The sequence below is a fragment of the Pararge aegeria genome, chromosome 26 (assembly GCF_905163445.1).
Source record: "Pararge aegeria chromosome 26, ilParAegt1.1, whole genome shotgun sequence".
Classification (NCBI taxonomy): Eukaryota; Metazoa; Arthropoda; class Insecta; order Lepidoptera; family Nymphalidae; genus Pararge; species Pararge aegeria.
The window spans coordinates 3,337,555-3,360,466 of NC_053205.1; the positions used below are offsets into that span (position 1 = coordinate 3,337,555).

The 22,912-nt window shown below is 38.7% G+C and overlaps 1 protein-coding gene across 3 annotated transcripts in view; it reads left to right on the forward strand.

Annotated features, from left to right (window-relative positions):
* The window catches only part of LOC120635137 (protein mahjong), a 43,433-nt gene extending 20,771 nt beyond the window's left edge, over positions 1–22,662 (forward strand). For 2 of the 3 annotated variants that reach the window (XM_039906069.1, XM_039906071.1), the window contains exons 17-34: positions 2,336–2,427; positions 3,187–3,309; positions 3,749–3,902; positions 4,309–4,454; positions 5,321–5,515; positions 7,133–7,251; positions 8,397–8,615; positions 9,187–9,403; positions 11,674–11,793; positions 13,119–13,210; positions 13,795–13,991; positions 14,394–14,491; positions 16,290–16,367; positions 18,681–18,801; positions 19,499–19,656; positions 20,563–20,644; positions 21,582–21,754; positions 22,521–22,662. In XM_039906069.1, the coding sequence (XP_039762003.1) occupies positions 2,336–2,427; positions 3,187–3,309; positions 3,749–3,902; positions 4,309–4,454; positions 5,321–5,515; positions 7,133–7,251; positions 8,397–8,615; positions 9,187–9,403; positions 11,674–11,793; positions 13,119–13,210; positions 13,795–13,991; positions 14,394–14,491; positions 16,290–16,367; positions 18,681–18,801; positions 19,499–19,656; positions 20,563–20,644; positions 21,582–21,754; positions 22,521–22,595 (2,459 nt within the window). In that variant the 3' untranslated portion in view covers positions 22,596–22,662. The remainder of the gene's footprint in view (positions 1–2,335; positions 2,428–3,186; positions 3,310–3,748; positions 3,903–4,308; positions 4,455–5,320; positions 5,516–7,132; positions 7,252–8,396; positions 8,616–9,186; positions 9,404–11,673; positions 11,794–13,118; positions 13,211–13,794; positions 13,992–14,393; positions 14,492–16,289; positions 16,368–18,680; positions 18,802–19,498; positions 19,657–20,562; positions 20,645–21,581; positions 21,755–22,520) is intronic. The other variant, XM_039906070.1, reaches the window with a different exon arrangement.
* The last annotated feature ends 250 nt before the right edge of the window (positions 22,663–22,912 follow it).

A 22,912-nucleotide genomic window follows, 5' to 3' on the forward strand; every position in this document is an offset into this window, starting at 1 on the left:
CTATCAATGTTTCGTTGTAATTGTACAGATCGCGTTACTTTTGTAATAACATTAATTGGAAATTTTACCGAAATGTCCCAGTTTTTCTAAACGCGTGGACACTGATATAAATTCCATACTGCACGCGTCGTAAAACCCGACTCGCTATTCGTCTAGTGATGCGCACAGGGTTGCGTTTAATGCACTATCAATATTTCGTTGTAATTGTACAGATCGCGTTACTTTTGTAATAACATTAATTGGAAATTTTACCGAAATGTCCCAGTTTTTCTAAACGCGTGGACACTGATATAAATTCCATACTGCACGCGTCGTAAAACCCGACTCGCTATTCGTCTAGTGATGCGCACAGGGTTGCGTTTAATGCACTATCAATATTTCGTTGTAATTGTACAGATCGCGTTACTTTTGTAATAACATTAATTGGAAATTTTCCCGAAATGTCCCAGTTTTTCCAAACGCTTGGACACTGATATAAATTCCATACTAACCGAAGTTAAAGCTTGGGATTTGAGAGGTTTTTTGAAAATGAAAACTTAATTTTTGATACCAATTTGAATGAGGCACCAAACGAAACCGTGTTCCGGCATTCTCCTTTCCCGAAATGTCCCAGTTTTTGCAACCGCGTGGACATTGATATAAATTCCATACTACACGTGTCGTGAAACTCGACTCGCTATGCGGCTAGTGACAGGGTTACTTTTAATACACTTGCAATATTGCGGTATTTAGCTCAAAATAATTGTACAGAACATTAATTGGAAATTTTATCGAAATGTCCCAGTTTTTGCAACCGCGTGGACACTGATATAAATTCCATACTGAACGCGTCGTAAAACCCGACTCGCTATACGTCTAGTGATGCGCACAGGGTTGCGTTTAATGCACTATCAATATTTCGTTGTAATTGTACAGATCGCGTTACTTTTGTAATAACATTAATTGGAAATTTTACCGAAATGTCCCAGTTTTTCTAAACGCGTGGACACTGATATAAATTCCATACTGAACGCGTCGTAAAACCCGACTCGCTATTCGTCTAGTGATGCGCACAGGGTTGCGTTTAATGCACTATCAATATTTCGTTGTAATTGTACAGATCGCGTTACTTTTGTAATAACATTAATTGGAAATTTTACCGAAATGTCCCAGTTTTTCTAAACGCGTGGACACTGATATAAATTCCATACTGAACGCGTCGTAAAACCCGACTCGCTATTCGTCTAGTGATGCGCACAGGGTTGCGTTTAATGCACTATCAATATTTCGTTGTAATTGTACAGATCGCGTTACTTTTGTAATAACATTAATTGGAAATTTTACCGAAATGTCCCAGTTTTTCTAAACGCGTGGACACTGATATAAATTCCATACTGCACGCGTCGTGAAACTCGACTTGCTATTCCGCTGGATAGTGGTACGCACATGGTTGCTTTTAATGCCCTTTCAATAATTCGGTATTATTCGTAATTAATTGTATATAGTGTTTCAGTTTACATTATATGAATTGGAAATTTTCCCGAACTGTTCTCATTTTTCTTAGCGCGTTGACACTCAGTGCACTTTGCGCGTATATTTCCTAGTGGAAATTTTGTTGGAGACTATACTCTTACAATCGTAGTTTGATCGTTTTTCGTTATAGTAATATTCGTTTACACGCACTAAGCCAGCATTCCAGATTAGCGACTCTAATGCCAGTCAATTAGATCTATTTTACTTTGACAGAATAATTAAAATTCGCTGATGTAATCGATTCTGAACCAAACATGAACAAATTGCAAGTGTGTAAAAAATAACCCTGTCTAGATTCGGTCGGCGAGAAGATTTCGTTCGCATTCAACAAAGCTGTAGTTCAAATAATAAAAGACCCTGTAGGCAGTGTGACGGCAGTATCAACCACTGATCCAGTCGTTCACTACGAAATTCGTAGGTATTTGAGCAGCTGTTTTATAAACAGCACTGAAAGGTTAGGGAGCTTTACTTCATATGAAGTTCCATAGAAATTCTGAAGGATAGTGAAGCGGTGATAGCCTATTGGGTTAACGTTCGGATTCTCAGCACGCACATCTGACTTTTCGGAGTTATGTGCGTTTTAAGCAGTTAAATATTACTCGCTTCAACGGCGAAGGAAAACATCGTGAGGCAACCTGCGTGCCGGAGAGTTCTTCGTAATCTTTTTGAGTGCAGTGAACTCTACTACCAATCCGCACTGGGCCAGCGTGTGGGAGGAGACCCGCGCCCTGAAGTGGGCCGGTGATTTATTATGATTCAAAATCTAACAGAAATAGTTTCAGCTTTGTAGTTTTGATGATGATGATGATGACGGTTGGCACAGGCGCGGCGGACGGCGACATCGTCCCAGAGCCTGAGGTACAAAAAGCTGCGTTGAACGTACTCGTCAACTGCGTGTGTGCGCCTGCGCATCGGGTAAGACTTAACGTGGACTGGATTTAAACCTGAGACTCTCTGGCAATCGCCGTTTGAGCGCTATACCAATTAAGCTACGGTTTACCAATTAAGCTACGGTTTACCAAGTAAGCTACGGTTCTCCTAACGTCGATGCCGAAATTAGTGTATGCCTTTTACGTCAGTCTTATAGCGACTGTACCGCCATCTAGTAGGAAACATTGCAGTTTCTATCTACTTTTTCAAAGGTCCATATTACAATGAGACACGCTTGAAACAAGAGACGAGACACTGCTTTTTTATTAAAAATATATATTAGTGTTTTTACCTACACTTTGGGGAATTATCAATGTTATAAATTTAAAATGCATATATAAATTTTCGGAACCTGCGACTCTGGTAGAAGAGCCGGAGCTAAATTGGTAAAAATATTGCTGAATTTTTTTTATATGCTTTTTAAATTAATAAAATTGTAAATTCCTCCAAGTGTAGGTAAAAACGCTAATGAAAATAATTATTAAAAAATAATTGATACAAACTAGCGGTTAATTAAAGTCATTTCTCTCACACATACATGGATCCAGTTTAAATATCACTTGATTCAACCGTGAATCGAAACATCGCGCTAAATCCTTCTCATTCCGAGAGGTGACCCCTGTAGTGGGCCGGTAAAAGGTTGATGATGAATAAATTGTATTGTAAACTTTTTTACTATTGTTTTAAAGTTTTATTTTAATTATACTCTTGTTTTAGACAAATAATGTAACTTTATGTTCTCAGGGTGGCCCTTCTTCAGCCAGGTTCTCGTTGACTGGCTCAAGTAAAAAGAAGACAGCGGTCAAATCCTACGAGGATGTCATACAGAAGGTTTGGGAGAGTGTACGGACAAATAATGGAATTATGGTTAGTATCACTTATGAATGAACCCCCGTGCTTTGTAGAGCACGTTAAGCTGTCGGTCCTGCGGCTGTTCGCTGTCCGGTCATGCAGGGGCTGCCGTCCTATCGGACTATGAGAGTGAGGGAGTTAGACAGTGCACCTGTGTTAGCGCACACACTCGTGCATAATATATCTCTAGAGATTCGACATGTATCGACATGTTCGACATGTACAAGTCGACTTGTTTGTATACTCGTAGTAGCGGCGCGCAAGCAAAGTCGAGTTTTAAAAAACATTGATGTTTACATGCCAACGTAGAGGCTTGTTTGTAATAACAATTTAATTTATTTCATTTCGATAAATGTTCAGCAGGTATATAATATATTATAAACTGTTCATAAAACTCGTTATCGACAAGACAAAGTGAAACAGTTGATATAATGACACTTGTGATGGTTTCCAGGTGCTGCTATCACTGATGATGGTGAAGTCCCCCATCACCGACGCTGACCGGTTGCGAGGGCTCGCGTGCCGAGCTCTGGCCGGGTTGGCTCGGTGCCCAACCGTCAGACAGATCATCTCTAAGTTGCCGCTGTTCACCACCTCGCACCTCCAGGGTGAGTACTTCATCAGAATCGTCTGAACCATCATCGGTTCATTAACAAATGCTATCCTCTACCCTAGGTATGGCAAACAACCATACTTAATAAATAAATAAATAAATATACTACGACAATACACACATCGCCATCTAGCCCCAAAGTAAGCGTAGCATGTGTTATGGGTACTAAGATGACTGATGAATATTTTTATGAATAATATTCATAAATACATATTATATACAGATAAACACCCAGACACTGATAAACAATCATGTCCATCACACAAACATTTTCCAGTTGTGCGCGAATCGAACCCACGGTCATGGACTCAGAAAGCAGGGTTGCTGCCAACTGCGCCAGTCGGCCGTAAAAAAAAAATATGAAATTATATTTTCATAAAACAAACACATTTTTCTTTCAGTGCTGATGCGGGATCCGATCCTCCAGGAGAAGAGGCAGGAGCACGTGATGTTCCAGAAGTATGCTCTGGAACTGCTGGAGAGGGTCTCCGGGAAGAGCAAACACATGGGGGCGGAGTTCGAGACCTCGCTCGCCAATATACACAGAGTAAATTAAAAACCTCAGATAGATTGTATACTTTTACTAAATAAATTAAAAAAAAATCTACAACAATACACACATCGCCACATAGCCCTAAACTAAGCGTAGCTTGTGTTATGGGTACTAAGATGACTGATGAATAAATTTATGAATAATACACGTAAATACTTATAATATACAATAAACACCCAGACACTGAAAAACGTTTATTGTCATCACACAAACATTTTTCCAAACCTACGGCTTTGGACACAAAGGGTCGCTGCGCACTGCGCCGATCGGACGTCATAACTATAAATAAAAAATAGAAAAATCCCTGTCAAAAATAAAAAAAAGTTAACCGCCATTTTGTGGCGGCGGCCATCTTAGATTTGAAATTTATGATAGTGATGACAGTATTGTTCTAGTCAAGCCTAATTCGATACCCATATTGAGGGAGTTGTGAAAAACTGTAATCCGCCATTTTGTGCCGGTGGTCATCTTGGACGAAGTTCCATCAAACATAGGTCGCTCGCGACTTTCAAACAAAAAAAAACAAACAATAAAATCCAGACACTCAAATACATCCACAATACCTATACGCACACGTACACGCACAAACGAACGCACGCACACGTCGTTTTTGCTAAAAACAAGGAAGAGGGAAGTCCTTGTTTACCGAGATCCAGTTCGCACTAGTTCTGAAGATAAGGGCACCAATAAATTTTCTTTCCAAAAAAATTAATATTTCAGTTTATACTGATGACTAATATGATGTTTTTGTTACATATTAATAAATTTTTCTTTATTTCTTTATAAAAGCAATGCGTTAGCGGCCAGAGCGGTGAGGGTTTTACAAATATAATCTGATTTAACAGCATTGATGTTCACAGGCAAACGTGGTGGCTCAGACAAGGATCAGCTACAACGAACGACAGCTACTTCAGCTGGTAGCAGCGCACCTCTGGGCCCGGGGGCTCAAGGACAGCGCGTCGGCGTTGCAGCGGGAGGCGGGGCTCCCCCCGCCCGCACCCCCCGCGCCTCCGCACCACCCTCCGCCCGTGTACACACCCTCCACACCCGTCAGGGTATGTGAAATTTACCGGAATAATAAAAATTCATCGGCATGCAAAGGGATGCTGGAGTATTCCGAGGAATGTTTGGCATGCTTAGGGATTCTGGGGCATGATTAATTTTTTGGCATACCAAGGGTAGCTGGAGCATGCCGATGAATTGTTGGCATGATAATGGATGCTGAAGCATGCCGATGAATTTTTTGGCATGCTAAGGGATGGTGGACCATGCCGATGAATTGTTTGGCACGCACGCAAAAATAACGAAGTTACAATTTGGCGGCCTCGTCCCTACACAGTGATCTCTTCCAGACAACCCAAGGCAAGAAAAAATTCATCGGCATGCTGTAGAATCCGCAAACGGGCCGCCAAATTGTACCTTCATTCTTATCTTTCTTTTGCATTTTCTTTTGTTTTCTTTGTTGTGTGCAATAAAAGTGTGTTCATCATTTATGATATTCATGCTATTGACAAATGTAGAATTTTATCGTGGTGCAGAGAAAGACATAAAGAACACTATTTAGATTGTCAATTATTTTACTCTGAAAGTATAAGTACAAAATTTGGTTACAAATTGGTTACAAAAAAAAGACAAAGAAGAATGAATTGCTCATAAAACACATTCCCTGTCTGTGCCATAGACAGATGGGTTGCGTTCAATTAGAACAACAAGATCAAAAGCCTTCCTTTTTTTTTCATAAGATTTTATTTGGCACCCTCTTAGCTTCAGGTTTAAGATAACGAATCTAATAATATATGTATGAACGCTTCATAAGTGCTTGTTATTTAAAAATTCGAAATACAATAATTATTCATTCAAGTAAACCGCTACTTGAATAAATAATTTTTGTAATTTGAATTTTTAAATTTTTTTTGTGTACAATGTGTAAATGAAAACTGAAATAATACTTCACAGAGCTGCTACATTATGATATGTCTCTGTGACTTATCTGTGAAACCGAAACCGTTTTTGAGTAAACCACTGCCATAGTTTTTACTGAAAGAAATTAGATACAGCCCTAATCACATGCAAAATTAAAATCATGTGACTCCTGTCACTTTTGTTGGTACGCGTCGCTTAGCGTGAGTACTATGCCCGTGTCGGTCTTTTATCTTCATTAGGATGGTCAAAAAGTAAACACTTTGAATGTTTTGAATTCGTTTGTATGGGAAAATAAATACGCATCTTTGACAGCCCGTTGGCGCAGTGGGCAGTTAACCTGCTTTTCGCCTCCGAGGCCGCGGGTTCGATTCCCACATCTGGAAAAATGTTTTATGTGATGAACATGAATGTTTTTCAGTGTCTGGGGGTTGATCTGTATATTATAAGTATTATATTCATAAAAATATTCATCAGCTATCTTAGTACCCATAACACAAGCTACGCTTAATTTGGGGCTAGATGGCGATGTGTGTATTGTCGTAGTATATTGGTTTTATTTTTTTATCTTTTGATTCAACATTATTACAGGGTGATTCTTTATGAAATACAATAAGTGAGCCTTCAACATTATTTCGTAATTCAGTTACACGTTGTATAAGATATCACACAGAATTTAGATTTTTTTGAATTATAAATTTTTAGAATTTTGAACCTATAAGAATTTTGAAATTTTCAAATTTTGTCTTCAGTCGCGTCTGTCTGTATCGCGAGCCAGTAGCTGCGGTTCAGTGCTTCACCGCGACAGCTTAGACCACTCGCACGCCCCCCATAACGAAGACAGCCCGATGCCGGCCGTCATCAAACTTAGGTGAGTTTCCACTATGCAGGCTACTTAGCGTTAAGGCCGTCTTTGTATACCACTACTCTGTGTGTATACTTATGTTTTAGTGTAGTCTTCACATATTGTGGTGTACAAATAAATAAACTGCGTATAGGGATGCAGGAAGTCTTAGTAGTAGAGTTTTAAGTGCTTCTTCTGGAAGTACCACGGCCATTCTTATTTTTGCCGCCAAGCAGTATTGATGTGTATCAATTTGGAAAAAATGATGAAAGTAAATTTTTACGATGCGCGCGCACACCGTCACAAAAAAACGACACCCTGAAGTTAGCTCAATTCAATTCAATTCTTGTTTATGGTTGAAGTTAGCTATAGTCAACATTTTAGTTTGACAGTGTACACTTGCAATTGTCTGCTCAAGTCTGTCAAAGGCTGGATTTAATTTATTCATTTATTCAGAATATTGGTAAGGGTACAGAATTGACACAATAAACATGGTGCCACGATAACTGTTGCAGTAGTATAAACTGTGTCGCAAAAATTAACGCCCACCTCCAACAATAAATGTATAGTACTAAGACAAATTGATTCAATTGTACAAAAATCTCAAATTTAAATGTTCACTGAAACTTTTAATAAATAAATAAATATACTGCGACAATACACACATCGCCATCTAGCCCCAAAGTAAGCGTAGCTTGTGTTATGGGTACTGAGATAGCTGATGAATATTTTTTTATGAATAAAATACACATAAATATTTATAACCTACAGATAAAAACCCAGACACTGAAAAACATTCATGTTCATCACACAAACATTTACCAGTTGTGGGAATCGAACCCACGGCCTTGTACTCAGAAAGCAGGGTTGCTGTCCACTGCGCCACTCGGCCGTCATGGTTGGTTGTCCGATAATTAGATAACTAGATCATGCGTTATATAGTAAAACTTTCAATGTATTAAATAACTTTTTCCTATTGCTAGTGTCTTTTGTATATATATAACAATATGGCGAACTACTCGTATAATTTTTTTTAAAGATTTTTATCTTGCTACGCCAAAGAAGTATAACATCTTACGCGTGTACATAAGTAGACACCCGTTTTTTTAATATTTTATACCAAGCGTGTTGTTTATTTTTTTTTTAACTAAAATTTTTTTTTATTTACCCAGGAAACTCCAGAACCAATCCCACTCGACCGGATCAGGGCCGCCCACCCCGGGGCCGGAACAGAAACGCTCCCTCCAGAAGCAACTGAGCGCAGCTGGGGGGGACCGGCCCTGCTCCCCCCCGCGGGTCACACTGCACTCCATCATCACAGAGTACCTGTACAACCAGCACGCGCTATGCAAGAACCCCGTCGTCACTTGCCCGCAGTTCAACCTGTTCGAGTGAGTATCCCTGTACCGGAGCGGTGATAGGTGATACCCGAGGTGGTAGGACTTCGACTTTACTTTCGTCAATGGCGTGCATAGAGATTGGCGCAGTGGGCTGCGACCCTGTTCTCTGAGTCCAAGGCCCATGGCTTCGGTTCCCACTACTGAAAAATGTTTGTGTGATGAACATAAAAGTTTTTCAGTGTCTGGGTGTTTATATGTATATTGATGTATATTATTCATAAAATTATTCATCAACACCCATAACATTAATAAATTATTCATTAGTACCCATAACACAAGCTACGCTTACCTTGGGGCTAGATGTTGATGTGTGTATTGTCGTAGTATATTTATTTATTTATTTATTTGTAATCGGACCAGTAGTTCCTGAGAACGAAACAAACTTTTCAGCTTTTCTTTATATGTTAGTATAACATTCTAATTACTATATTTTATTTAGGTTTTTTTTTATTTTTTCAACAGTGCGAATTATAAAAAAAAGTAAAACAAAAAACACTATTAATTTTTTTTTTAAAAAACCTCCCTCATATATATATATAACATTTATTCTTATCGCCCTCAGGCCGCACAAATGCCCCGAGCCGTCATCTGGCAGCCTCGCCTCGGTGGCGGTGCGAGGCGCGGAGGCGGCCAACCTGCTCGCGCGCGTCGTACGCCGCGAGACGCACAGCCTCGCCTCGTGCCGCGCGCACGCACGCCTCGCGCACTCGTACTTCTCGCACGTACGCACGCTACGGCTGCAGGACGACGACGCGTACTTCACGCACACGATATTCCATGTGAGTTCTGACGACCTCCCTGGTGAATTCAAGTGGGAGGTCTCGGGTTCTATTCCCGACAGGGGCAATTTAGGAATTTATAATTTCTGAATTTTCTCTGGTCTGTTCTGGTGGGGGGCTACGGCCGCGGCTAGTTACCACCCTTATTTTTTTTTTTTTTTTGTCGTGGTGGAAAAGCTTTATGGCTACCTCTGTCCTTTTGGGCAGGGCAGAGGCTATGTGGGACTCGTTTACCCGAACTAAAAACCACCACGGCATGTCCCTCTCGTTGGATTTATTGGACGTCCGGGGAACCCGTTGTACACTACCGACAAAGACGTGCCGCTAAGCGATTAAGTGTTCCGGTGCGATGACGCGTAGAAACCTATTAGAGGTATGACTACCATACTCCCTAACAGGTAAGCCCGCTACAAACTTAGACTGCATCCTAACTTACCACCAGGTGAGACTGCAGTCAAGGGCAACCTTGTAGTGGAATAAAAAAAAATAGGTTTTGCAGAACTTTTCGTCACGGGAAGCCTGGCTGATGTGAAACATTGAAACTGTTTTATTCGAGTGATATAAAAGAACGGACTCCGATAGGAATCACATATAGCGTACTGAAAAGTTAAAGCATTACAAATTTGATCAATAAAATAATGTCTGTTTATTAAATTAATAGGTATATTTAAATTAAATGAAACTAGGCAGATTGCTCTTTTCCAACAAAATATTGTACTTTAAAACAAATCCATTGTATGGGAGTATTGCCTGAAAATATCGAATTATGTAATAATATAATATAATATATTATATGCCTAATAATAATAATATAATATAATATATTATCGTTTATTTTCTATCATTTATTCTTTTTCTTTTTTTTTTTAAATTTTTAACAATACTTAAAAATAAAATACCCTCCGCTCGCGGGGCTTTTGAATGCCCAAGCAACCGGCGGTCAGGGCTCCAGAGTGAGGAACCTCCTCACAATACGCGCTGTTTCAAGGACTACTGCCTTCTGTATCCGACCCTTGATCCAACAACCAAGCGAAAGCTTCTTAAGATGTCGGTCGAAGCTTTTCGCGAGAATACCATTGACTGAAACGACGTTCGGAACAATAACGGCCGAGTGGCGCAGTGGGCAGCGACCCTGCTTTCTGAGTCCAAGGTCGTGGGTTCGATTCCCACAACTGGAAAATGTTTGTGTGATGAACAAGTGTTTTTCAGTGTCTGGGTGTTTATCTGTATATTTTAAGTATTTATGTATATTATTCATAAAAATATTCATCAGTCATCTTAGTACCCATAACACAAGCTACGCTTACTTTGGGAATGGATTGCGATGTGTGTATTGTCGTAGTATATATATTTATTTATTTATTAGGCATTGCCTGGTGCGGCGTTAGTAAAATCGGGCTTTGATCTCTTTTTTTTTTTTTGCTTTTCTTTGCTCATCATGGATCTCTTTTTTTATAGTAATAATTGATGGACCAAGCAGACCTGATGGTAAGTGGAAACCGTCGCCTATAAACAGAACCACCCTTCGCCAGGGCACGCAAGAATGACGTCCTTTGCTCTATAACTTAATAGCTTAATATCAATTTACAGTGAGATGGTGGTAACAAAAAAAAAGTTTACTCGGTCAAGGTTGTTGTGCTCTCTTCTTAGACCAGGGCGCGTTTGGAACCCTCGTAGCTTTAGGTTTAAGTTGGCGTACGAAGTTACCACCATCCCGTTACAATTATGTAAACGTATATGTATGAACGCTTCATAAGTGCCTGTGATAGGCCTACATGAAGACATTTTTAATTTGAACAAAACCCGACGAGCTTACACAAAAATCTACTTGATACTATATATTATACTAGCGTACCCAGCCCACTTCGCCGGGCTAGATTATGCTTTATTTTATTTAAACAATAAACTTTTTAATTTAAGTCTCATATTAAATCATTTATTTCTCTCCGTTTTCATTCTCTTTTATTCTCTTCGCGAGCGGGTGAAGATCATTATCTACACCCATGTGCACCTAACAATAGAATATCATCATGCTTAGTAAATAAAAGCTTTATTTGACAGTTTGACAGTTCAAAAAAAGGGGTGCTCCGATCGTAACCTAAATTTACAGGACTACTCGCCAGGTCAATCCGGAGATTCCCTGAAAGTTTCATTGAAATCGGTCCAGCCGTTTCGGAGCCTATACGGAACATACCCACACACTTTCTCTTTTATATATATAGATACTCTTTGACTCTTTCTCTCTTTCTCACTCTCTGTTTTTCTTGCAGCCATTGCAACAGCAACTGCTAACGGCGACGTCGTCCGGCGACATCCGGGTGTTCAACTTGTTCACAGGCGTCGAGGAGAACTCTTACCAAGTGCACGAGTCATATATATATCATATGCAAGTAAGACCGTCAACCTTTTTCCTGGGATAAAATAAATAAATAAAAATTAATAAATAAACTTTGAATTTTGGCAAGAGCCCTTTTCAAAGAATTATCGAAAAGGGTTATCGAGTCTACCGGTGATCCTAGAACGGCGAAATGTGCCTCGCTGCGGTGGTTTCGAGGACGTTTTAGATTTTATTTAGTTTTAAATAGTTTATTTTAGGTTATATTTATATCTTAAAGAAACAATATTACTATAATAAAAAATAATTGAATATATAAGTAAAAAAAATAAATAAACTAAATAAGTAAATAATAAAATTTATACTGCGACAATACACACATCGCCATCTAGCCCCAAAGTAAGCGTAGCTTGCGTTATGGGTACTAAGATAGCTGATGAATATTTTTTTTATATGAATATAATACACATAAATACTTAGTATATACAGATAAACACCCAGACACTGAAAAACGTTCACGTTCATCACACAAACATTTTCCAGTTGTGGGAATCGAACCCACGACCTTGGACTCTGAAGGGTCGCTGTCCACTGCGCCACTCGGCCTATAAAGGTAGCCTACTACTTTTTTTTTTCTTTTTTTTTTCTTTTTTTTTTCTCTCTCGCTCTCCATGCAGCCTGCCTGCATGTTGCTCTCCGTCCTTTAAGCTAAGAAAAAAACAAAAGTATACGAAACAAATAAGGCCCATTAGTTGTTATGTTAAGGCGAGTTTATAGCACAGCTGTGAAGCGCCCAGCCCTACCTGTTCGCTGGTGTAAGCGTAAACGCATCGCCCTTGAACGCGGTAAACGACCGTTCCCACGGTTAATTTCACAGTTCGCATCAGTCAGTAAGGTATCAATTGTAGTATTAATTATTAAACTCATATCCGGAATATTCAAAATTCAAAAATTCAAAATTTTTAAATTCTTAAATCAAAAATTCAAAATTCAATTATTTCAAGAAGGCCTACTTTATAAGCACTTTTGTAATAATATATCATGTTTCTTTCCATTGCTCTTTGGCAAGTAACTAGTTTAATTCTATCATTTAGATTCATCGGATCGGATCTTTAAGAGCATCTACTGAGTTTCTTGCCGGCTCTTCTCGGTAGAATCTGCTTTCCGAACCGGTGGTAGAGTCACTACAAACATACATACTTGACGTTTCAAAAGTGCCTATAAAGTAGGCCTTCTTGAAATAAATGAACTTTGAATTTAGGATTTTTGAATTTTGAAGACAACATTAAAAAAAGGGCGAGCGCATGCTGCTCTGCTAAGAGCGAGATCGAAAACGAGCGGTCAGTGAACCCAGTGAACGTTTTACGTTTTTTTTCGCAGGCGAGCAGAGACGGTTGCCTTCTACTGGCGTCGTCGACGACCTCGTGGCGAACCCTCTCAGCTCTATGGAACATGAAGGAGTTTGAGCAACTGTGAGTGAGCTCGTTTCACTATTTGAACTCTTTGCTCGCGTTTGTTCGGGTTTTTGAGAATTCTGTGTGAATCCTCTTTTATTTTTAAATATTATACCGGATATAATGTACTAGACCTACATATATAATATATACAAGCTGCATGTGTGCCAATTTATGTATAAGGATCGTTTCAACTGCTGAGCCGAATATAACCATGTTACAAACCAAACTTTTTTTTTTGCCAAAATCTCCTTTTAGGGGTGTGAATTTATATATTTTTGGAACGAAGTTCCTTACGGCAGGCTTGGAGGGGATAGGGATTTTGCTGCGCGACCGAACTGAAAAAAATGTGATAGTAAAGCCGTAAGAAAAAATTTGGGAAAAAAGTGCGTGGAAAAGTGCTTGGAATAAAACCGTTAAATGAGACGGGATTCTACATTAGCCGAAGGAACTTCGTTCCTACCTGGTGTCCCACGACACCAAATCATTTTTTTTCTATTATGGGTTTAACGTAACTGCAATACCCCTTAAAGGCTAACTTGTAGTGGAATAAAAGAAAAGAGAGGTTGTCAAAAATATCTCACCTGGTATGATTATGACAGGTTCCAGCTGGACAACGAGGAGTACGTAGAGTTCTCCAAGATGTCCGAAGAGCGCATCATCGGCACAAAGGGCGAAACTGCTAGCATATTCGACACTCGCACCGGCCGCGAGTTTATGACGCTCACGCCCGCCATCTCAAACCAGTACGCCAAGAACAGGGCGACCTTCAACCCGACGGACGAGCTCGTGTTATCGGGTAAGACACGCCAGCAAGCAAATTTAAAAAAAAAAACATCTGCTTAAAGTATCACCAAGTTTACGCGGTGACAACCAAAACATTAGATGTGTGTATAAGGCTTTTTGCAAATTTGGTATTAAACAGATTGGTATATAACCTTCTTCTTTGAAACTTCTGAATTGAAACGTTTTGTGCGAGCACTTTTTCTTGGCACACTTAAACCTCAGTTTTTGCTAAATCGGCAAATAAGATAACTGACTTCTTGGGGGAGAAATCAGGTTATGTGGGATTCCTACCATTTGAGTTCAGTAGAGCTTTGCTAAATAAAGTAGAGTTGAAGTAGAGTTTTGCCAACTGTAGTAGAGTCTATACCAGAGAGCCATAAACAAGTTCTGATGATGATGAATTATATGTTTTCAGACGGCGTCCTCTGGGATGTGAACACAGGCAAAGAAATACACAAGTTCGACAAACTGAACCAAACACACAGCGGAGTTTTCCATCCCAACGGCTTAGAGGTATTTGGTTATTTTTTGAATATGCTAAACTAGATAGAAATGGCTTATTGATTATTTTATTTAAACAACTTTATTGCATAATAAAGGAAACACACACAGGAAGACTTACATTAACATAAATTATATGCAAAAGGCGGCCTTATCACTAACAGTGATCTCTTCCAGGCTACATTAACTATTGGAATAAGGCAATGAGAGACGGGAAATCGAAATTATATAAAAAATTATATATATATATATATATATATTATATACATAAAAAATTTAATAAAATAATAAATGTAAAAATATAATATATATTAATAAATATGCATAAAAACACATACATATACATATAAAATATTATGTGACATGACAACATGTTTATAGTGACAAATAGTGCCTCCTTACACGACTTTTAAAAATCGCAAGTGATATAGAGCGTCGAATGTCATCAGGGAGTTCATTCCACAGCATTGCCGCTTTTACTGTAAAGGACTCCGAATAACTGCGAGAGTTACACTTCACCATTCTAAGCAAATTTTCTCGGGTGGATCGCTGAGAGCCTTGGGCCAAGAAAAATGAATCGTTCTTTAAGGTAGGGTGGTGTCCAAGGAAGAAAAAGAGTAGAGTACAGGATAGATAATACATGCAGATTAAGCCGATGCCTTATAGGAAGCCATTTCAGTTGTGTATGCAAGTCAAACTATTGTTTAAAATTTTTCCCCGAATCAATACTTTTAAAGGAATAACTGTGCATTAAATACGCGGTGACAGCCAAAATATCAGCTGTGTATAGAAAGCTAGTAGGAAAAATTACATTGCATGTTTCAATGATAGTATTCATATTTATTGGAATCAATGCTTAGAGAAATAACTGTTCAAAGGTACCATGAAAAATACGCGGTAACAACCAAAATATTAACTGTGTATAGAAAGCTAGTAGGAAAAATTACATTGCATGTTTCAATGGCAGTATTCATATTTATTGGAATCAATACTTAGAGAGAAATAACTGTTCAAAGTTACCATGAAAAATAAACCAAGAAAGTTATTAGGAAAAATAAACTCCGCCGTATTATGTTTCAATAACAGTATACGTATTAATTATAAACTTTCATTCACGTCTTGAGTCTGGAATAAAAACTTTTAGAATGTAATATATATACAGTGCAATGTTGCCATTAAAATACGTGGTGTCAACCAACTCTTAGCTGAATTTAGAAGGCTAGTTGGATAGCATTCATGAAAAAAAAAACTTTTGTTCCACAACTTTCTGTCTCAAGCAATGTGTGTTTTGAAAACTTTGCAGCAGACCAATGCTGCACAATTTTCACAAAAAATACACGGTGACAACCAACACATTAGGTCTTAGAACATGTTTTACTAAACCGATAGAGTATTACCGCATTCTTGATGTAAACCTTTTTTGTTCAACAACTTTTTCCTGGCATCAATGCTTTTATACGCGGTGACAACCAAAACATAAGCTCTTAGAAAATGTTTTACTAAACCGATAGGGTATTACCGCATTCTTGATGTAAATCATTTTTGTTCAACAACTTATTCCTCGCATCAATGCTGTTATACGCGGTGACAACCAAAAAATAAGCTCTGCCTAAAAAGAAATACCACCGAAAGAGTATGGATGGTAATGTTTGCTTATGTAAAACTTTTATATGCGTTTTAAATTCATAAAGTCCAAGTGTAGGTAAAAACATTAGTAAAAATTTAAGAAAAAAAAAAGATGTGTATATTGTCGTAGTATGTATATATTATATTTTTTTAATTATTTATATTTTGTTTTTATTATCTCCAGGTAATATCAAACACGGAAGTGTGGGACCTGAGGACATTCCACCTTCTAAGGACAGTGCCTTCATTAGATAAATCAGAGGTTAGGTTAATATATTATATAATATACTAGCTGTTGCCCGCGACTTCGTCTGCGTTTGTTTTTGTTTTTGAGACACATGGACGTTATGGACGTTAAATTTAGGTGTAGTTATAATGAAATTTTTAAGTTGTGTAAACTTACGCATAAACAATATATGAAAAGAACTGTCTGACCAGTCTAAGCTCCTCTTATCACTTACAAAAAATAGTAATCTTTATAGGACGAATCAAAATCGCATTGTTAGTTGATTTATATGCTAAAGGTTCGAAGAACATTTCTAACATTTTTTATATAGTCCTTGTGTAAAATCGTCAAACTTTTTCATCACCTCTCCCAAAGGAACTGAGCTTAATTTCGGGATAAAAAGTATCCTGTACTACTTCTATTACCTCCAAGAATGTGTTTCCAAAGTTTCATGATGATCGGTTCAGTAGTCTTTGCGTGAAAGCGTAACAAACAAACTTACAATGACATTTATAATATTAGTAGGATATTAAAATAAATAGATGTTAAATTAAACATCTTGTTTGTTTGTTTGTTTGCACACACACATTTTACACAAAGTGAACATAATAAATAGAAAATAGGGCGTGCAAAGGCGGTCTTATCGCTAAAGCGATCTCTTCGAGACAACCTTTGAGGTTAGGAACGACGAAGGAACGGTTTGGTGCAGCAAATTAAGTTTAAAATATAAATACACATAATATAATACAATTTGCGGTTTTTTTTTGGCGGTTCGATATCGGGTGTAGAACATATTTTTACTAAATTTTTAATTTTTCTTTTTTTACTATGAGCATAATAAAAAAATAAAATAAATAAATAAAATAAAAAATATTTATTTATTTTTTTATTTATATTAGAGAGCTGATCCAACTGTTCTAGAGTTTGACGGAATGTTTGTAATTTATTTGTAATAAAATTAATTGCTACTGAAAAAAAAAACCAATATCGAGTATAAAGGAGACGTTTCAAATATGGCTAAGTCTTGTACGGTAAATCAAAAATAAATAAATAAAAAATATGTAAATGAAATTAAATCTAATCAACCAAACCAAAATTTAAATTTAATAACAGAACTTAAAAGAAAAAAAAAATAAGAATATACCTCAATACTGAGACAGTAGTATAAATAGATATAAAACACTCATCATAACTCCAGCCACTGCTGGACATAGGTCTTTCGTAGAGAGTTCCAAAATCCACGGTCCTGGGCCGCTTGTTTACAGCGGCTCCCAGCGACTCGCTTGATGTCGTCTGTCCACCTCGTTGGCGGCCGACCAACGCTGCGTTTACCAACGTCCATCCGAGATATACAACGTGTAACAGAATTACGAAACAATGTTGAAGGGTGCATAAGTACATTTCATAAGGAATCACCCTGTAACAATATTAAATTAATAGAAGCATATTTATTTTTCCATACAAACTAATTCAAAACATTCTAAGTGTTTACTTTTGACAACCCTAACGAAGATAACAGACCGACACGTGCATAGTACCTAAGCTACGCGACGCGTATTTAATAAAGTGACAGGAGTCAGTTGATTTTAATTTTCAATCCCAAATTGACTTGCAGTTTGGAGTCCCTGGGGCACCGAAGAGATGTTAGCTCCCTTTGTGTGTTCTATCGACTCTATAATGGAGAGTGTTCCGAAGAGTTGTTTGCGTTGATACCTCCTTCCCTGTTCTCTGACCGCACCTCACGCCGTAGAAATAAATTCCACCCTCATCATCTGGATGCCTGGTATTCTTCTACTATTCGAAATACCAGATCATTTCTACCGCGCACTTGCAAACTATGGAACAATCTCCCATCTGATGTGTTTCCTCAAAAATACAATCTGGGGTTATTCAAGGGGCGGATAAACAAATTCCTTAAAAGCCTGCAACGCATCGGTGGCTCCTCTGGTGCTGCAGATGTTTATGGGCGGCGGTGATCACTTACCATCAGGTGACCCACTTGCTCGTTTGCCCGCTATTAATATATAAAAAAAAAAAAAAAATTGCATGTGATGTCAGGGCTGTATCAGTTTTTTTTTTCATGTAAAATTTATGGCAAAGGTTTACTCAAAAACTGTTAGCGTTTCGGTTTCGCAGATAAGTCTCAGAGACAGTACATAATGTACCTCTAAAGCCTCTTAAGTGTTATTTCGGTTTTTGTTTTCACGTTGTATATAGATACAAACACTACATTGACTATATCCGAGTATACCGTACAAAGTCGTAGCCAATGGCACGTACATTGTTGAAACATCTCCTTTGAAAAGTTAAGTCTGTGCACGCGGAGTCTGTATGTGATTGTGGTCGTAGGTAATATTCAACCCCACATGCAGTGCGCTGTATGCGGTGTGCTCCGACCAGGACTCGGAGGAGCGCAGCCAGTTCGACACCAGCTTCAAGACGCTCGACCCCTACGACTACTCCAGTATAGGTGAGCTCTGAATCCACCTAAATCTCGTATTCAAAAATTCAAAATTCATTTATTTCAAGTAGGCCTAATACAAGCACTTTTGAAACGTCAAGTCTGTCCGTGTGTAGTGACTCTACCACCGGTCCGGAAGGCAGATTCTACCGAGAAGAAGCCGGCAAGAAACTCAGCAGTTGCTCTTTTCCAACATCAAAAATTTACATTTTATATTTTAACATTCATTCATTACATTTTATATTATATATAATTCGTATACTTGACCAATAAACCGACCGTGACTTGGGTACTTGACCAATAAACCGTTCGCGACTCGTCCTGACCTGACCAACGAACCGATTGTGACTTTATCTGACCAAAGAACCGACAGTGACTCACAAAGCTAATCGACCACGAATCGTAGCTGACCTATGAACCGACCATAAATCTTAGCTGATCAATATACCGACCCTGACTAGTATACTAGTGACAAAGCAATGGAACCTTTAATAACTCGTATACTTGACCAATAAACCGACCGTAACTTGTGTACTTGACGTTAAACCGACCGTGAGTCGTATGCCTGACCGATAAACCGACCGTGTTTCGTTTTACCTGACCAAAGAACCGACACTAACTCTGAAAGCTGACCTATGAACCGACCATGACCCGTAGCTGCCAAACAAAACAAACACTTGATTAATTATTACAACGTCTTCCGCAGCAACGATTGACGTGAAAAGAAACATTTACTCGCTTAGCGTGTCTCGCTACGGCACTCAGATATCGCTGGTGGAGAACATGGGCGACTTCGAACAAGTGCAAGAGTCGTGCGTCAAGTTATATGACGTGGGAAGGAAACGGGACCACGATGACGACGCGGTGAGTGTCATATTTTTGCCTAACTACAAATAAATTAACACAGTTAATGCTAATACATTCGAGCGTTAGGGTAGAAAGTACAATATAATAATAACATTACAATAACATTATAATAACAGTATTATAACATCTCTTCCAGACGACTAAAGGCGTAAAAGAAAATGCTATAGATGTCAAAGTCAAAGTCAAAGTCAAATTTATCTTTATTCAAATAGGCACATAGATGGCACTTTTGATGCGTTATTATATACAAAATGTGTACATAGCAGTGAGTAGTGATGGCGATAACTACAATCGTAAACTTAAAACTAAAGCTACGAGGGTTCCAATCGCGCCCTGGTCTAAGAAGAAGCCCACAACAAACTTAGCCGGGTGTTCTTTTTGTTATCACCATCTCACATTGTCATTAGAAAATATTTAGAGATTATTTTATATTATTAAGCATTAGATGCATGGTCGGTCCTAAAACATACCCATATACAACGTGTAACCGAATTTAACCCGGTTAAAATATTAAATCAAAGAAGCATATTTATTTTTCCATACAGACGAATTCAAAACATTCTAAGTGTTTACTCATGACAACCCTATTGAAGATAAAAGACCGACACGCGCATAGTACCTTACCTACGCGTCGCGTGCCTTGACAATAGATGAAAAAGTGACAGGTGTCACTTGATTTAAATTTTGCATGTGATGTTAGGGCTGTATCAAATTTTTTTTCAATAAAAATTATGGCAGTTGTTTACTCAAAAACTGTTAGACAGAACATAATGTACCTCTAAAGCCTGGGAAGTATTATTTCGGTTTTCATTTTCACTTTTTATTAATTTTAGGGTAGACAGTTCCTAGGCGCATTTATTTATTTTTAAGAAATGCCTAACACATTGTTCTTCTCCATTACAGGACGAGGAAGATGAGGAAGAGTTGGCCGCTGGGTCCGACAACGACGACGGCTCCGACTCCGGGTCCGACAACGTCGACGACTGTGAGTGCGCTACTTCTCTATCCCACTTCTGAAAGCTTTTATTGATTTACTTGTTATCTCCCTCCCTCCTTGACGACCTCCCTGGTTTAGCGGTGAGCGCTGTAGTTTTGGGTGTGGGTTCGGTTCCCGACAGGGGATATTGGGGAATTAATAATTTCTCAATTTTCTCTAATCCCGGTCTTGTGGGAGGCTACGGCCGTGGCTAGTTACCACGACAAAGAATTGCTAAGCCATTTAGCGTTCCGGTACGATGTCGCGTAGAAACCGATTATGGGTGCGGGTTCAATGTAACTGGGTTAAACATTGTTACTAAATGTTTGGTGACAATGCTGTTGTACACAAAACTCTGAACTAAACGGTGCTGATAAGTTTAAAATAGTGCTTTCCTTCTTATACTGTACCGTCTGGAAAAGGATAGCATTAGTTACAACTTTTGATTAGTATAGCTTTATGTGACAGAGCTCGTCCAGGGAAGTACTCGCCTTGCTTATTTATGCCGCTAAACTGTGTTCCAGTCTGAACGGTAAGGTGCCGGTGTTATTACAGTCATATGAAACCTCACGTACCTGCAATGACCCCGGCATTTTGGAACAGTGACAGACGGACTGACAGCGTATTCTAAGTAATAGAGTCCCTAAACGCTACAAAGCGCTAAAAAACGGTGTAACGGAGCCCCGCTTTAAATTTTGGTAACTGAACGCTAAAAAACAGTGGCGGAACACTCTTAAATGTGTTTAACGCCTTTGGTTGCCTGGAAGAGATCGCTATGTAGCGATAAGGCCGTCCAATTGTATACTTTTTGTTAAATTTTTATTTATAATTTTACTATATGTTTATGTGGTGGACAATAAAAGTGTATTCATTCATTCAATGGTGCCAGCAGCGTCCGTCTGTAACATTTTTCTTGACATACACGCTAACGCTGTTCCTTTCGCAGTAGCTTCCAGCCTGCTGCAGCGGTACAACGCAGTGATGGAGTTAGCGGAGGGCTCCGGCTCGGGCTCCGCTTCGGGCTCCGCCTCCGGCTCGGGCGAGTCTTCGCGTGACGAGCTCGAGCGCGACGAGGAGCCGCCGCGGCGACGCCCGCGACGGATGCGCACGCGACGACGGGTGGGTCACTCTCGATAACTAATTAAAGTCTCACTACTAGATACAGGCCTTCTATCTCATAGCAGAATGAGTTATTTATTATGTATTTATTTTACATCTTGTTAGTACGACAGGGCCACTTACATAAACTAGAAAGAACTACATAATTTATGGATAACTGTAAGACAAATTAATGAAAGATGACAATCAACATTGTAAATATACAACAACATTATATATCATCCACCACGCTGCTCGAATACGGATTGGTGGGCTTAAATATGTTTTTCGAGGTACGTGGGCTAGCCTTTAATTTACTAACACCGGGCTGATTCTGAGAGTAATTAACAGAGAAATTCTGGTCTAAAAACTCTTGCCTTTGGTCTCACCGACCCAGGAATCGAACGCAGGACTGTATGCGCGGGATCTGTATTCAAATAACCTAACCAATATACCAACTACTATTGTGTATTTAATATTTTTCTGTTGCCCTAGTTATACGTGTACCGATTTGACCCTACATGCAAACACAGCTGATTTTGTGGCTGTCACTGCGTATTTTTTTATGAATAACAAAGTTCACCATACACGCTTTGTCTAATTTGGGATGATATTTTTGACAGCTCACAAAAGGGATGAGGTTTCGTTTTCGATTCGACTATAGTTTATTCTTTCCATAGAAGTTACAGATCAGCCAGTATTTATATATATATTTTATGTATAGATTTGTCTATTGCAAGAGTGTAACGGATGAACCGATTTTGATGAAGATTGTTTTGTATTACAGGCGGCGGAGAGGAGAAGTAGCGACAGCGACGCGGACATAGACTTCGACAATATAATAGAATTCGAGCTTGACTAACGAAAACACACACACACACAGATAATACGCAATATAAATATAAATAAATAAATGGTTTCGAAGCGTACACCTACTTTGTTTTATTAAAGTTTTATAACTTGGTCTTATAATGTTTACAGTCTTTTAATTACTATTTATTGTAAAGTTATTAAAAAAAGAAGCGGTGATAGCCCAGCGGGCAGGACTTTGCCTTCGCTATCAGGGGCCGAGTTCGAATCCCAGCACGCGCTTCTAACTTTTCAAGGTTATGTGTGTTTTAAGCGATTACAATATCACTTGCTCGAACGGTGAACAAAGAACGTCGAGAGAGAAAAACC